This window comes from Vidua macroura, chromosome 1 (genome assembly GCF_024509145.1).
Source record: "Vidua macroura isolate BioBank_ID:100142 chromosome 1, ASM2450914v1, whole genome shotgun sequence".
In the NCBI taxonomy this organism is placed as follows: domain Eukaryota; kingdom Metazoa; phylum Chordata; class Aves; order Passeriformes; family Viduidae; genus Vidua; species Vidua macroura.
The window spans coordinates 16,860,416-16,875,585 of NC_071571.1; the positions used below are offsets into that span (position 1 = coordinate 16,860,416).

The 15,170-nt window shown below is 37.6% G+C and overlaps 1 protein-coding gene across 3 annotated transcripts in view; it reads right to left on the minus strand.

Annotated features, from left to right (window-relative positions):
• Nucleotides 1-15,170, minus strand: part of MYO3A (myosin IIIA) — a 114,645-nt gene that overhangs the window by 90,785 nt on the left and 8,690 nt on the right. For all 3 annotated transcript variants that reach the window (XM_053996341.1, XM_053996349.1, XM_053996357.1), the window contains exon 3: nt 10,585-10,719. In XM_053996341.1, coding sequence (XP_053852316.1) covers nt 10,585-10,719 — 135 coding nt within the window. The remainder of the gene's footprint in view (nt 1-10,584; nt 10,720-15,170) is intronic.

The window sequence follows — 15,170 nt, forward strand, 5'->3', positions numbered from 1 at the left end:
ATGGGCCGAGTGGTTCCGTATACAGCTCCTGTCTGTGCAGCAGTTCTAATTTCATCTCCAATGAAAGAAAGATGTGCACTGTTGCTCCTATTTTTCCTAACAACTAGACAAGGCAACACATAACCAAAAAGAAACCACAGCAATGGTTTCTCTATGCTTTTAGACAAAGTTGATTGCTTTCAATTTAGCATGAACAAAATGTACCACTGAAACAGGCATCTTTCCTAAATTGTTTTGCTCCAGTGATCAAAAACCATGGATATTTATGATTTTGCTATCTTATATCATCTATCACCTCCAGGGTTGTGTTAGTCACAGCCTCACAGATGTTTGTTGCTTCTAATTTCTTTCCTTTCAGTTTGGTTTTTAACTTCTCATTTTCTTTGCCATGCACATGCACTGACAAGACAGCCAGCCAGAGGAAAAGTTTGCCTGTTTCATCTTATGCAATGCTGGCCTTCACAAACTCATATTTCTCAGTCAGAGCATAGATATCTTCACATCATGGACATGTGACCAACTACGCAACTACGCAATTATTGTATAAATTTCTTCTTTTAAATTCAGCATAATTGAATGAAGCCAAGTAAGCTTTACATAAACAAGAAAAAAAAAACCCTTAATCCCCAAAAGAAGGATTTTTCTGTTCTCAAACATTTGTAATATTGTGAAAAAAAAGCAAGAAGGTGACAGTGCTGTTACAAAGGTTTAATGGACAGAGCCCCATTCAATTCCCCTTCTAGCTCATCCCAACACAAACTTTAAATTACTCCATCCCATATTTCACAATCATTTGGTTATATTTACATTCCCATCAAGTTGCTATCAATGAAATCAATGTATCACCTGTCCACATCTCCTCAAAAGATTATACAGCTGAAGTGGTACCAAGTTATTATTTCAAGTAATTTTCTGTAAAGCAACTGGGAGTGAAATATATTTAGAATAGAAATTCTGAACGAGCTTCAACTATAGCTTCATGGCCTAGCAACACCATAGCGCAGCTGTAAATTTTAATTATCAAATAAATGGAAGGGTCATTTTGCAAAGTAAGAGCTAACCTAACTACAAAACTGAGAGGCATTGGTCAGTAAAAAGCCAGGACTTTCTGAGCAAATACAAGAGGCAGCTTACCAAGAAAGAAGATTTTGATAAAGCAAACTTAATGCAATTCATCATTTTATCATACACAAGGAGCAGTGGTAAAAACAACATTTAGAGGGTAAAACCATTCTCTAGGCTAGGGAGAAAAAACAGAGTACTAACTTCGGGATCCATAATGACAGAAGTATTTCTACTGACTGCTGCAAACCTTAGCTGAGGCTTAGAAAACACACAGAAACCCCTAAGCAAATAGGGCAGCCTGAGGTAACAGCAGGCACTTCACAGCTTTTATTTCCTGCTCAGAGCTGCATTACTTTTGTTCACTCTTCACCAGTTAAGAAACATTTCAAAGCACCTTCTTTTTCTGTAGCATAATTTCTATATTATTCAGGGTTCAGAGAGTAGTTCCAAGTACTGCCATGTCCACACTACTCATAATCCATTTTATGTGTGTGTTTCTACACGAAGACAGTAATTTAGTCTAATTCACTGTAATTTAAATTACTGCAATAGAAATCTTCCCTATTGAGTTTGAAATCATGGTTGGGGAAGCACAGATCCAAACAATGGGGCTTGTCTAAAGGCCACTTTTAAAAAAGGAGTGAAGCTGAAACCCACTCATCCCTAAGGCAATTTGTCTCTTCATGGGACTGTGTGGGACACAAAGGAGCTAGAGGACTCTGCAACTGTCACAGGACCTTACTAAGCAAGCACATTCTGAAGAACTTTCTTAGAGGTAATTTTATAAGAACAAAATGATGTTAAACCCAAAAGCCATATTTTTCTTTTTTTTTTTTTTTTTCTTTTTTTTTTTTTAATGAACTACTGGAATGATTAACTCAGAGAGACTAGATTGGACAGAATTAAAATTAGAGTGTTTTGTAAGCCAATCTCTCCCAGCTCACTGTGTATGAGTAAAGCAGTTCCCTGCTTCCAGGCTTTGATTTCAGCAAAGTCAGCAGCAACAAATGCTGGCATTATTTCTGGAGCCCAGGAAACCTTTCATCATCACTGACACCTGTCTTGTTTCTGAACCTCCCAGCTCCTTGCTATAGTACTTTTCTCCTTTAGTCCGCAGCTTTCAGCCACCTCTGCCTGACAAAGAATGAGAAGGAGACCCCTCTCCCTACCATTGGAGTGCCTTCAGTCACTCCCTTTATAAAGAGACCCAGCATGTAAACTGGCCGCAAAAGCAGCAAAATCGTTCTGTCTATCACACTTGAATTTAAGCACTTAACCATCAGGTGTCAGAGAGCAAACCCTCAAAGAAGGAACAAACAACTCTTAGTCCAAGCATTCTTTCAATGAATGATGCTATTCCCCATTAAAGGTAAAGGAGCCCTGGTTATCTTGGATCTAATTAAAAACTACACAAATGTAGTTTTTGGTGTTTTGTTTTATTTTGTTTTTAAATTACCTTACATCTTTGGTAAAGCTGTGTTCAAAAATAAAATGTACAGAAAGCAAAGTGATGTTAAATATTAGAATGTGAGAGGCATATTACTCATATGCTACTGAATTAAATAGTGGTATGGTAAAACTATTTTCTGGGTTTCTGCTTTACTGCATGGTGGCAAAAATTGCTAGAGGTTACTGAGAACCAGGTTTTTGCATGTGAGTATTCTCCAGCAAGATGGGCCATAACCAGTTGTTTAAAAGATGCAAACTGTGCAAACCACATTGTAATATGAAATATTCATTATGCAGAGAAATTAGGAGTATTTTGTAAAAGTTTGAAGTATCAAATGATAGTTGTAGCCTTACATCTTTGGTCTTGAGAAAATAGGATATGATTCAAGAATGAAAAATTGCTATAATTGGGAAGCAAAGAGGGACACATTAGAAATGGAGAAATCAAGCCCAATTCAGGCATGTAATGGATCAAAACATTCAGTGTTGGTCTGAATAGAGCAATTATAACCAAATACATTTCTGAAAAATGACCTGTGTTAAGAAATATGAAAAAGCAATTTTCAGTTGTTTAATTTTTCTGCTATATATGCCATTTGAAAATAGCTAATAATATTTAGGCAAATGACAGCTTCCTGACCTTCACGCAGTCTTTATGAAACCTAAATGGACTTGTTATTTTCCATTATATTAATTGCCTGAAACATTACTGTTTTACAGCAAATATCACATGCCAGAAACAACTGTATATCTGTTCTCTTATTATAACTCTTATTATATATTCCATTAAACACTTCCATTAAAAACTTCAATTCAAAGCTTTTTTTGAACTCCATAAACTTGCCTTTATTCCCATAGATGGAAACACATCTGCATATAGTAACTCCTATATCTAACAAAAGCATACTGTAAACATGCCAAAGGAAAATCCTAAATAAATTATTAAATTGTCCATACCACAGGGTTCTCTATTTCATGCAAAACAGAAGTAACTGATACAGGGATGTCTCTAGTTTATCTCAGGTAGGCTCATCTTTTTAAAAGCCAAAGTGAGACTGTTGGGTCTTGCTTCAAGGCACTCCCACAAATTCCTGCGGGGCTCACTCCAGCCACTGGTCATTACTCAGAGAGGTGTCACAAAAAGTATAATGAGACTGAATTTGGATTTTCCCACTCTTGTTAAACAGTCACAGCAATAAAACCAACACCAGCATCCATACCCATTCCTTACAGAATCATAGAATATTCTGAGTTGGAATGGACCCACAAGGATCATTGAGACCAGCTCCTGGCCCTGCAGAGGACAACCCCAAGACTCCAGCCATGTGTCTGACAGTCTTGCCAAAATGCTTCTTGATTCATTATAATTGTATGTTTTTTTTAAAGAAAACCTCTTCAGTCAAATGGAATTCAACAACTGAAGTCCCAACACCTTCAATGGCATGATTTTTTTTTATTGAACTTTTGCATGATCAGTGACTTCCCAGGCTCTGTGCTTTCCTTGCAGGCTGCAGAACCTGAGGCTGCAGATATTTTTAGCCAAATATTCTTGCACACCTAAAACAAGAATTAGTTTTTTATAACACTGACAGCCACTCCTCTCTTCCTCTTCCATGCACAGAGAGGTGCCATGAAGAGTGACAACACCATTAGCTGAGAAAGAAAAAAGATCAAGCAAATGGAGAGAAAATGCCTTACTGCCAGCCATCAGGACTCTTACACAGCGCTGGAAATCTCAGCAAGAGAGAAGGGCAGAACTATCCATCCTGCCCTGAGCTTTGCTTTTTTTGTGCCCAGCCTGCTTAGGCATAAACAGCCTCCTGAAGAGGTAACCTGTGCCTGGAAAAGGAGCAGGGGATGGATATGGTTCTGGCAGAGTGTGCTGTCACCCCCACATGGCCAACACAACAAGACCCTGCACAAAGCCACTATTCCATACATGTTACAGGACTCTTTGCCCCTTTAGACTGGGATATGGGAATGAGGTGAAAGCATCACAAGCTTGGTCAAGGAAGATTATCTAGATTTTTTTTTTAAATATTGATCTATTTACCTAGCACACAGAAGTTATCAGTCTCCCTATATAGCTTAGAAAATCAAAATTAATGTGCCAAAATTAAATGTGTAAATATATTGCTATCTACTGCAAAAATTGAGGTGATTTTAAAAGTAAAAGAATCTGTCATGCTTGCTTTGGGTTTTTTTTGATTAATTGGGTTTTTCTGGGGAGGGTGGGGAGAAGGGTGGTATTTGTTTTTTTACAATTTCTTCTCTTTCTTTATATTTTACACCACCCAGACTTCCAGCTCTCAAACAGCTGAAGCCTCATTCAAGTTAAGGTATGCAATAGCAGTGAAATATTTTAGCCTCCTTTTTTTTTTTTTTTTTTAATAAAAATACCAATAATCTTGCTATTTTTGGTATATGGATTACTGGTAAATACCAACAATCTTGGATCTTTGGACAGTTGTTTATCCTCTTTTTTAGAAACCACACTGCAACCTAAAATTGCACTACTAACATCTCAGCTCCGAAGTAGGAAAAAAAAAATGTCCCATCCTCTCAGCAACTGGACTTGCTGAGACTGTTATTCCTTTACATGAACATACTCCATAGATAGGACATTATATAACAAAGCAAAGGATTTTTGTTGTTGTTTCGATAAGGAGGATGCGCTTCTGTGAGCTTCCCCATCTATTAGAATTACATGCAATGTTTAAAAGGCAACATAAACAGAAGCTCTTTCACATATAGTGGGTCAGTGAAGGATCCAAGACTATTAACCACACAAAATTTGGGCATTAATTATACTAATTTTTCTCTGACAAACATGTAAATTGTGCTGTCACTGTTCATTTATGAATCTGTGAGGAAATTGTATAAATATTCCATGAACTCTAAGGCCCTCTTTGTGACCACAGTTAGACTTGCAAACATCTGGAAGCATCTGATCTGCTAAATTTCTCTCTCCAAAGAGCAGATATAACAGTGCAACAGCACAGCAGACTCACTCCAGGCCAGATGCAGCAGTGTACATGTATTGTATAGCATTCTTAATCTTATGTAGGAGTTCTTGCAACACCTCCTTCTCTTGGCTTTAGCGAGTGCTTATCCCTAACCAGCCATCTCCAACCATGCCATTATTCCTTTGAACCCTCACACTGGCTGCCCTTTCTCAATCACATCAAACACAAGCTGTTTTACCTGTCAAAGCCCACAGCAGTGCTAATACCATTTCTTATGCAAAAAGAGATCTACTTCTATCCTTGATCAGCTCACAGTGGTATCCATTACTGGGTATCTGTAGGCATAACATGTTTTCCATTCTGCTTTGAAGGAGCAACTAAACCAGAAAACCATAACACCATCCTCCTTCAAATCCTCCTTAATAATTCTCCTGTACTACAGTGCTGACACATGCTTACTGCTGATTGGGATCACAACTGACTTCTGTTATCCATTCAGGTCTCCTTTCCAAAGCTATTTGTTCTATTGGGTTAAACCTTCGAAGAAAGCTCTCTGCTATGAAGAGTCACTTTTCGGAAAGGAAAGGAGTGAATAACTGATACTCTTACACATTGTCCTGGGTTCTCTGTCTCTAGGCAAACTCAAGAATGATAGTTCTTCTATAGGATCTCCATAAAACCAGAAAGGATTTCTATCAGGGATCTCAGCTTGTTACATTCTCATTTAATTTAAACACCTCACCAAAGGTGAGGTAACTGCCCTTGTGATTGGTAACTGGGCAGGAGCTGCACTGGTGTGCTATTCTGCACCCATAACACAGCAACACTCTGTCGACTGGTCCTCTCCAGCTCTTACCCTGTTACAAGAATTTTGGCAAGCTTTACTGGAAGTAAACTAGTATTAATGGACTGACATAACCCTGGTATAGCAGGCTGGCAGTTTGATATACTGGCATTTTATTCCCTTTTTCCATATGGTGCTACATTTACAATTGTTACAATGTCCGTACTCTCATTAACTATGGGGTTTCACTTTGTCTGTGTTTGCAGAAAGAGTAGCAGGTGACCTGATGCACTAGTTTTCTCTATTTTAATTCAATTATACTAGTTTAATTCAAACTCCTGAGAGCTTCTACTTACCAGCTTTAAGATTTTTTCTTCTTTCTGAAAAAAATCCATCCCAAATAAAAGCATCTCAAGGACATAAAAAGAGAATTTAGACATTTGTGCATTCCACTTTTTTTCCTCTTACTGTTAACTTTAAATGATCGAAGGTAAGTAAAAAAAATCTGAATCACTTCAGGCAAATTTTAAATTGGCAAACATAGCTGCCAACTGAATCACAGTAACCCATCATGACAACATTTCTGTAATTCTTTTGAATTATCAGTGTCTGGTTAGCAGGTTCAATTAACATCACAAAAAACATTTAGATGATGAAACTCAAAGAATACCGCTTTGCAAAAAATCCAGAATTACACAAATTATCAATTTATTCAATGATTTCTCCAAAATCATTTGAGTTAAAAGGTTGAAGGAAAGGGAAAGGCTAAAATGACACCTCTTCAGAGAAGCAGATTCCAAACATAAGCTACTCTACACTCCCACATGATTTCTCTGGTGAAGATTACACTAGATCAACAAAAGGTTCCACATGAGAAGAAAGATAAATCAGGTTCACTCAGTCTGGACTGTGCACCTGTACAAATTGCATCAATTATTCTGCAAGTACTTCTTAACAACAGAGCTGGCTAGAAAATAAAGCCTGCAATCCATTGGAAACTGTAACATATTCCCCATTCTCATATGAGCAGGAGTCTAAATTTCTTCACGCTGAAATATAATTAGATTTAGAAACATTTTTTGCCATTTTGAAAACATTATATTCTACTACATGGAATATTATACAAATAGAAATCAACATATAACAGTGATGCAAAAATTCAACTTGTATGCTCATAGGGAGATTATAGAGCAAGCCTGTATAATCATCAGGTTTAGTGTGTCCATTTATGGATATTAAATGGAATAGTCTGGGATATAATCTGTAATAGTCAGCAAAACAGCAATCATGGTTGCTGGAAAGCATGAGGGAAATGGACTGCAAAAACTGGACAACAAAGTCTTCCTAAATAGCATCTTCTAGTGCCACCACAGTACACAGAAAGTTGAGCTACAAGGACCATTGCCCTAACTCAGCAGGACACTGCATATGTTCTTAAAATGTTCATGTACACACTTCAGGGGAAAAAAAAAATCACGTAAAAATAATATTTTGTCAGTCTTCTTGACATTCAGCAGAGTGAAAGGAATGTATTTCTGTAACACTTCTTGGCAATTCCCTCTACCTCTCCAGAAGTGAGAGGTTTCTACAATACACTTTGATATTACAAAGTTGTATTTTTGAGTGGAAAGTAATTTCTTCCAATTTTTCCCCTACCAAGATAAGTTTTAACCCATTAAATAAGTTTTGTTTTTTTTTTACTGTAAAAATAATGCATGCTTCCTCTATTTCCTATAAAAATATATTGATGACTATAAAATACAGAAGCGTACATATGTGACCCAAATTCAACCAAATTCATCTAAAATAGGGTATGCATAACTTTGCATCTTTTGAAAATGGACTGAGATGCTTCTTAAAAGTTCTACCTGATCTCTGTAGGAAGTGAACTATAGAAATATGTTGCATTACGATTCTGGTTTACAGCAGCAAGTAAAAGCTGTGTAATACCTACCACTTACCTTGCTATGGCTTTTCAGCCTTCACTCTTTCTTGCCTAGGTTGTTCTATGCACCAGGCAAGGCCTGTGCCATTTGTTCTCCCCACCTGTCCCAGACCTACATGCCCACCTGTAGGGGCCTGATACAATTCCTCTCTGCTCCATCTTACATCAGATGATTTACAGCTATCTCAGGTATTTTCCCTTCTGAACTAACATCCAGAGCAGAAAGAAATGGGCTACAGCACACTCTGCCTCAGCTGTGTCATCATGCTCCTGTCTGCTGACACCAAACTGCTAAGCTGATTCATCCCAAGTATGGGATTTCTTTCCAACGCAGACTCAGTAGGACAGTTCCTCCTGCCTGCGTCTCTGGACACACACGGCAAAGCTTAATGCACCCAGCAGGAATCCTCCTTCCGGCAATATTCTGTATTATAAATGTGATTAGAACAACATCAAAGGAGGAGCAGATGTTCAGCTTATCTGAGTGCAGCCTACAGAGAGAAAGGCATTTCTGAACTGAGAGTCAAGAGTACTGTCATTCTGTACAGCTGTTTTTCTTGTTTCACTTTCATTCCCATAGGTAACTTTCTTAAAAATACATTGCATGGGACACATCTTAAGAAGCCAAAGATTTTTCCCCTAGGAAAAAAAAAACCAAACCCAAACATCTAAATATATGGATTCAAATGCTCCAGTGAATAACTTGTTTGGTAATCTGCAGTGGTGATTCTAAATTCATTACTAAATGCTGAATTTTACCATCTATCACAACCCATTCCTAGTGAAATTTGAGAAACTTTCTCTCCAAATTGTGTTGCCTGTGTATCCCATCAAAGAACACAAAATGGAGATAATGAAAAGATACTTATTCTTATAAACTGCAGGACACCTTAATAGCCGCTGTGAAAAGCAAACTGCAACTGTAAAGCTGCACACAAGCTGATAAGAAGATGCCACTTGAACAGAGAAATCTGTTTCATAACAGTTTTCTTTCATGTACACTATTATTAATAGGAAAGCTTCACCAAAGTCAATACTGAAATTTATTTTCCTGCTTATGCATATCTACACATACCAGCTGAAATCCACTGCATTTACAGATCTACATGTGCAGTGACAGAAAGCATCCAAGACTGTTCCACATGCTCCATACTTGAACATGTATAGCTTGGCTTAAAAAAAGTAAATATAAAACATACTCCACATGTAGGCTCGTGTTTTTCACATAAAGGACATCATTCCATGTGAAATATAAAAGTTAAAATAGAAACACTTGACTGTTTCCTCCCAGCCTATTTCATCCTGGCTGTTTGGCATTCATCCTTTACAGGCCAGAAGTTTCACAGATGGGAGTTTCCAGTGCCCAGCAGACACAACGGACGCCAGATTTTCCAAGACTTCACAAAGACCTGATATCTTTTGATGTCAGTCTAACCTAATAATTTGTTATGATTTGCAATGCAAACCATTCTTAAAAACATCTTCCAATGAAACACATATGAATTTGGAATAGATTTTTTTTAGAACTAATGCATTACTGATAGCTTGTTTCTAGAATTTGATACCATTGTATCATTGAGATATTTGGTAGGAGATTTGTATTTACTTAGATGACAAATCATAAAATATAACCATTTCTTCAATCTCAACCTTATCAAACCCTGATCAAATGACAGCAAAAGTCTTCATTCCTAGGAAAAGCACACTATTCCTGTCAGAGATATTCTTAGTTTTCCTCTGGATACAAGAGGAAGTTTTTACAGAACAAGCTGTGAATCTATAGAAACTGTTATGATCAAGCTCTTTGCTCACAAATTACTCAAAACTAAAGACAAACACATCTTGCTCTGAACTTAATTTGAGGAAATCCTGCTGCTGTCAACAGCATTTGACAGCAGCTACTGCATTTGGGCAGTAGCTGCTTTTGTTGGCTTATTTATCTATTTGTGCATTTACCTCCCACAGAAAAAAAGGAATTCAGTTGAATAATTTCTATAATTTCGTTTGGAAAAAATCACCATACTGTATTCTTTAACTGCTATGTCAAATATTAGTGATATCTAAAGAAATGCTACTACAAGAAGATTCCCATGGCAAGCCTTTCACCAAAAAAAGATTTTAGGTAGCAAATCCTATGAGTTTATTAGAATTTATATCCTAATTCTGAAGGCACAGGACTATCAGTGTAATATCAAGATAAGAACACTGAACACTGAATTTAATCAGAGCAGTAAAAAGACAGAACAGCATTTATCACTTTGCATGCAACTACTCTTAAAAAAAAAATACACAAATGACTTGCATCACATTCAATTTGTTTATACTCAACAATGGAATCAACTGGAATAAACCTCCCATTTTTCTGTATTATTTACCTCAAGAACTAGCCAAAGCTGGTCTCCGTTTTTGACATCTTTCTTATAGTACATTCCGTAGAATTTTACTACATTGGGATGATCAGAGAGAGCTTTCAAAATGTTGTATTCAGCTTCAATTTCTTCATCAATATCCTAGTGTCACAAATGAGAAATACATAGCAGTTAACAAATAAATAATGATAGCCATTTAAAAAAACCCCACAAAGTATTTTCTGTCAATTCAAATGTAGTTTGAAATGATACAAAGAAAATAAACAAATAGAACACAAATATACCATTTAGAGAACTACAAAGCCTGGTTCTGTTTAATGAATACAAAACAGGGGGGTTTTTTGGTGGTTTTTTTTTTTTTTTTGAATTTTGTATTTATCAATTTTGACTAATGTGGGGCATGACAGAACAGCCCTGAGGTCCTGGAGGACAACAAGTTGTCCATGTGCCAGCAGTGGGGGTCCAAAAAGGCCGATGGGATCCTCAGCTGTATTAGGAAAAGGATTGCCAACAGGTTGAGGGAGGTGATCCTGCCCCTCTACTCAGCCCTGGTGAGGCCACATCAGGAATGCTGTGTCCAGTTCTCGGCTCCTCAGTACAAGAAAGACATGGAGCTAATGGAGTGGGTCCAGAGGAGAGCTACGAAGATGATGAAGGGATTGGAACATCTCTCTTATGAGGAAAGGCTGAGGGAGCTGGGCCTGTTCAGCTTCAAGAAGAGAAAACGGAGAGGGGACCTCAACAATATCTTCAAGTGTCTGAAGGGAGGGTGTCAAGAAGATGGATTCAGGCACTTCTCAGTGGTGCCAAGCAACAGGATGAGAGGCAACGGGCAGAAACTGATGCACAGGAAGATCCACTTGAATATGGGGAAGAAATTCTTTACTGCATGGGTGACAGAACACTGGAACAGGTTGCCCAGAGAGGTTGTGGAGTGTCCCTCTCTGGAGAGATTCAAGAACTCTCTGGATATAATCCTGTGCCATAGGCTCTAGAAAGACCCTGCTTGAGCAAGGAGGTTAGATCATATGACCCCATCATTGGTCCCTTCCAACCTTAACTATTCAGTGATGTCAAGGCAAAGCCAGTGCAATCCACAAGTAGGTAGGTATGCAGATGCCTTGGGAAAATACTGCTTTAGTCTTAATGGTAACCCCAACTAGAAATGGTGCAGCTGGGACTACCTCTCTATCTCTCTGTGCACGAACAAGTATGAGTGCAGCCACATCTTATTCATTTGCCATCCCACTTTCTAGAATTATCTGGGAATTCTTCTCATTTTCTACTGTCATAAAAGCTGGAGACATCCATAGTCTCTCTGGGTTCTGCTACTAAACTATAATAATCATGGCTTTTTGTCACACTCTCATTACAGACCTTGGGTTTCTTAGTGAGGGAAATCCTTTTGGAGGTGAGATATGAGGACCAGTTTTGCAAACAGATGCACTGGGAGCTGTGCAAATCCCTTCAGACCAAAAATGGACACAGGCATTGGCAGGCTTTAGCAGGCATTGGATGACTCAGGTAAACCTTTCCCACCTGTGCACTGGAATTGCTCATTGAGAGATGATGATTACACTGCATTTGAGTCATGCTGACAAAATATTCAATCCCTGCCTGATAAAGGCAAATATCTGCAGCCATTTTCCCCTCATTGTTTAGATCTCAAAAAAAAAAAAAAGTTAGTGTACTCGTTGCAGACTTAAAACATTTTTAATACAATTTGCTATTTACAACTACACAAAAATAAGTGAAAAATCCATTCTAGAAGAAGGCTCCCTTATGAACTTCTCTATCCATATGAATGGATTTCATATCAGTGAAAAGCATCTACTCAGTGCCAAAAACCTGTCTCAGCAAAGCCAAATAGAAGTGACCACGGCAGAGAAAGGGGAAGTTTTCTATTCCCCATGAATGATGCTCCTTCTCATTCTGTTCCACACACCTGCCCCAAGAGCATTTTGCTCACTTGTTTCTTAAACAGGTCTCTCCAATATGCTATTCAAGTTCCTCACAGGAGCCTTTTGTCTTGAGACCAGCTTGACTGTTCTCTAAGAACTTCCTCTGTCACCAGCATCATCATAAACCAGGCCATAAAACATTCATATTAAGATTACCAGGATAAGTCTTCTCACAAGGAAGGATTTTAGAGATCTTGTTATTGGAACAACTGAAAAACAGCAGGGATTTCCCTCTTTCTAATAAAGGAGAAACTCACTTTAAGGTAACTTTCTCTAACACAACACAGAATACAAGAAGAAAAAATACAAGAAAGGAAGAACCAAAGTACTGAAGGCAGCAGAGAATGGAAAGAGAAAGAAGCAGGGATGAAGACAGAAAACACATCTGGCAAAACCAAAAGAAAGAAAAAAAATACAGTCAAAAGCCAAAAAATTAAAAACAAAGCATACAATAGTTTTGACTGCCTTGGGGAAATTGGAAGAGAATTAGCCCACTGTCCTACTGTGAATTAATAGATGTTTCTGTCTCCTGAGGGGTACTCAGATTTTATGAGATTTTTTACAATTATAAGGAGAAATTTAGTGATAGAATAGTCATTCTGTGCTTACTAAAACAAAAAATATTCCTTGGTATTTTATGAAGGAAAAAACTTTAAATATTTGGTTGACTTTAGCATATTTCCCTTCATAAAAGAACTGTATTAGAAATGGCAGACTGAAAATTTTCATCCTATATATAGGGTAATTTGGCTAAGAGTTCTAAAGTACAATGGTATTTACTTATAGTTCTAAGGACAAGACTAAGCCTTCTCAGTTCCATCTTCATAAATTCTCATTTCAACACCTTTGCTTTCCTGTTTCAGTTTCAAAAAGCTGAGCTGTTGTCCAGTAAAAAGAGTTTGTGCTCTAAAGGATTAAACATTAAATGCTTATTTCAGTCTTATATCACCCATGATAATGTAGGTTCCAAATTTAATTTCAAAATATCAGTTAAACCAAATCATATTTCTTCTGCTTTGTGTCCCATCTACCTCTCAAGAGTCACAATTTTGAAACAATCTCCAAAGAAAAAGAATTGTAAAATGTAAAGAAGAAAATACTTAAAGTATCTTTTCCTTCATTGCAATGGCTCCCTCTGCAGCCATTAATAATACTTTCAGTTTCAATAAAAAGAACTCATTTATTGCTTTCACTTTATTTCCAATACAGGATTGTCATTTTAGCAGTAACATGGAGGTACAGCAGCTACTTCAGACACCCTGTAAATAGAAGAGGGCAAAGAAGAATAGTGTTCTTAGAATAAAAAGGGTAAAACATTTAGTTAAGAGTCAAGTCTTGGAAGACTGATGTTGACTGCACTACTGTAATTTCTTCATTAAAATAAAGAACCTGTTTTCATCAGTTATACATTTTCCCATCTGCAATTTCGTATATTGCATCTTTATCCATCCTATTTCTTCCATCTCCTTTACATTCTATTCCTTTATTCCTACTTAATCTATTTCCCTTTCCTCTAGCATCAGCTTTACTATTTCTTTTTTCTTCCTATCATCATCCTTTAATCTTTTTCTGCAACCTCCAAAGTGTACAGAACATTGGAAGTTTCACTGATTTCTTCAGGAATTCCTGCCATAGCCAGCTGCCACTTAAGAATCACTCCTGAACACTTCTGAAGAATAGGAAAGCAAAAGCATTTCCTGCCACAATGACAAGGAAGTCATACCTATTTATTGTAAGCACAAGAACCTTGTTTACAGAAAGCAATAGACTCAAAAATAGTTTCCAATACATTTGAACTCATCAAGATGCTTATCACTTGGCAAGTTATGTTTACTTTGGAAGAGGTTGTGGTATTGAATTGAGATGAGCACCCTTTTGTTGCTTTGAAAGTACACTGAAATAAAAAGCAGATCAGTAAGAAACATAGCATAGATAATGGAAGATACTGTGTTTTCACCAATGTATTTAATAGAATTTTGGTCTATGGGATCATAATCTGACACTGTGTGATATGCAGAGGTAGAAGAGCCCTGTGTGGCTGTGCAGCTCCAGACCTGTAGGGTCCACACAGTATGGCATGGTCCCCTATTCCTGCCCAGAGGTCATGCCATGGAAGCACACACCTCATAAACCTATACTGGGAGTGCAGAAGAAAAGGGCCTCCAAAATAGGAACTGCTGCTTTCCCATGTTTTGTTCTCAAGAAAAGTCCCAAGCCACGTGCAGCACCACTGAAGTCAGTGAGGTGTGCCTGTACAAACCAAGACTAGTGTTCTTCCTTACTCTCTGAGCATTAATCTGCAACCCAACAAATGTCAGTTATTGAGAAAAAAAACATGCTCTACAGCTTCATAATTCCACCTCCCAGTTGCCTGGTGCTTTTTGTGTAGAGCTAATCCCTTTGCATTTTCCATTTGAAAAGATGGATTCCTCTGTGAGACCTACATATTTTGGCACATTCCGAAAACACTGAATGAACAATAACAATAAAGTATGTGAATTTATTTTTGAAGTATCATTCCTAGCATGTTACTAGCTACAAGCGTGTACTCAGATGCTCGAAGGTATAGCTTAAGTACTTAGAAGTACATACCTTCCTTACTGGCCAGTTGTCAAAAACTTAAAAAAAGGA